The sequence below is a fragment of the Penaeus monodon genome, chromosome 28 (genome assembly GCF_015228065.2).
Source record: "Penaeus monodon isolate SGIC_2016 chromosome 28, NSTDA_Pmon_1, whole genome shotgun sequence".
Classification (NCBI taxonomy): domain Eukaryota; kingdom Metazoa; phylum Arthropoda; class Malacostraca; order Decapoda; family Penaeidae; genus Penaeus; species Penaeus monodon.
In genome coordinates, this window is record NC_051413.1 from 26566018 (window position 1) to 26566252 (window position 235).

At 55.3% G+C, this 235-nt stretch overlaps 1 protein-coding gene across 1 annotated transcript in view; it reads left to right on the forward strand.

Moving 5' to 3' along the window:
- Positions 1–10: 10 nt before the first annotated feature.
- The window catches only part of LOC119591126, a 1562-nt gene continuing 1337 nt past the window's right edge, over positions 11–235 (forward strand). Inside the window, exon 1 of the mRNA XM_037939839.1 lies at positions 11–195. Within this exon, the coding sequence (XP_037795767.1) occupies positions 30–195 (166 nt within the window). The 5' untranslated portion in view covers positions 11–29. The remainder of the gene's footprint in view (positions 196–235) is intronic.

Here is a 235-nt window from a genome sequence, read left to right on the forward strand (position 1 = left end):
CGTTGGGAATTTCTGGCACCGAAGCTCCGATGTCTTGCCGACAGGACCCTTGCAGTGCCAGCGGATGTCCAGTGACGACCATGTGTCTGCTTTACGACCAGCCTATTGAACTGCTTCCGTACGACCCGAGCCTCCCGAAGTACGCCTGTTCCGATAACCCTTACTATCTGCGACGCCGGAAGGCTAGACTGACAGGTACGGGGTCAGAGTGGAGTCATGATCTTAATGTTTTGCG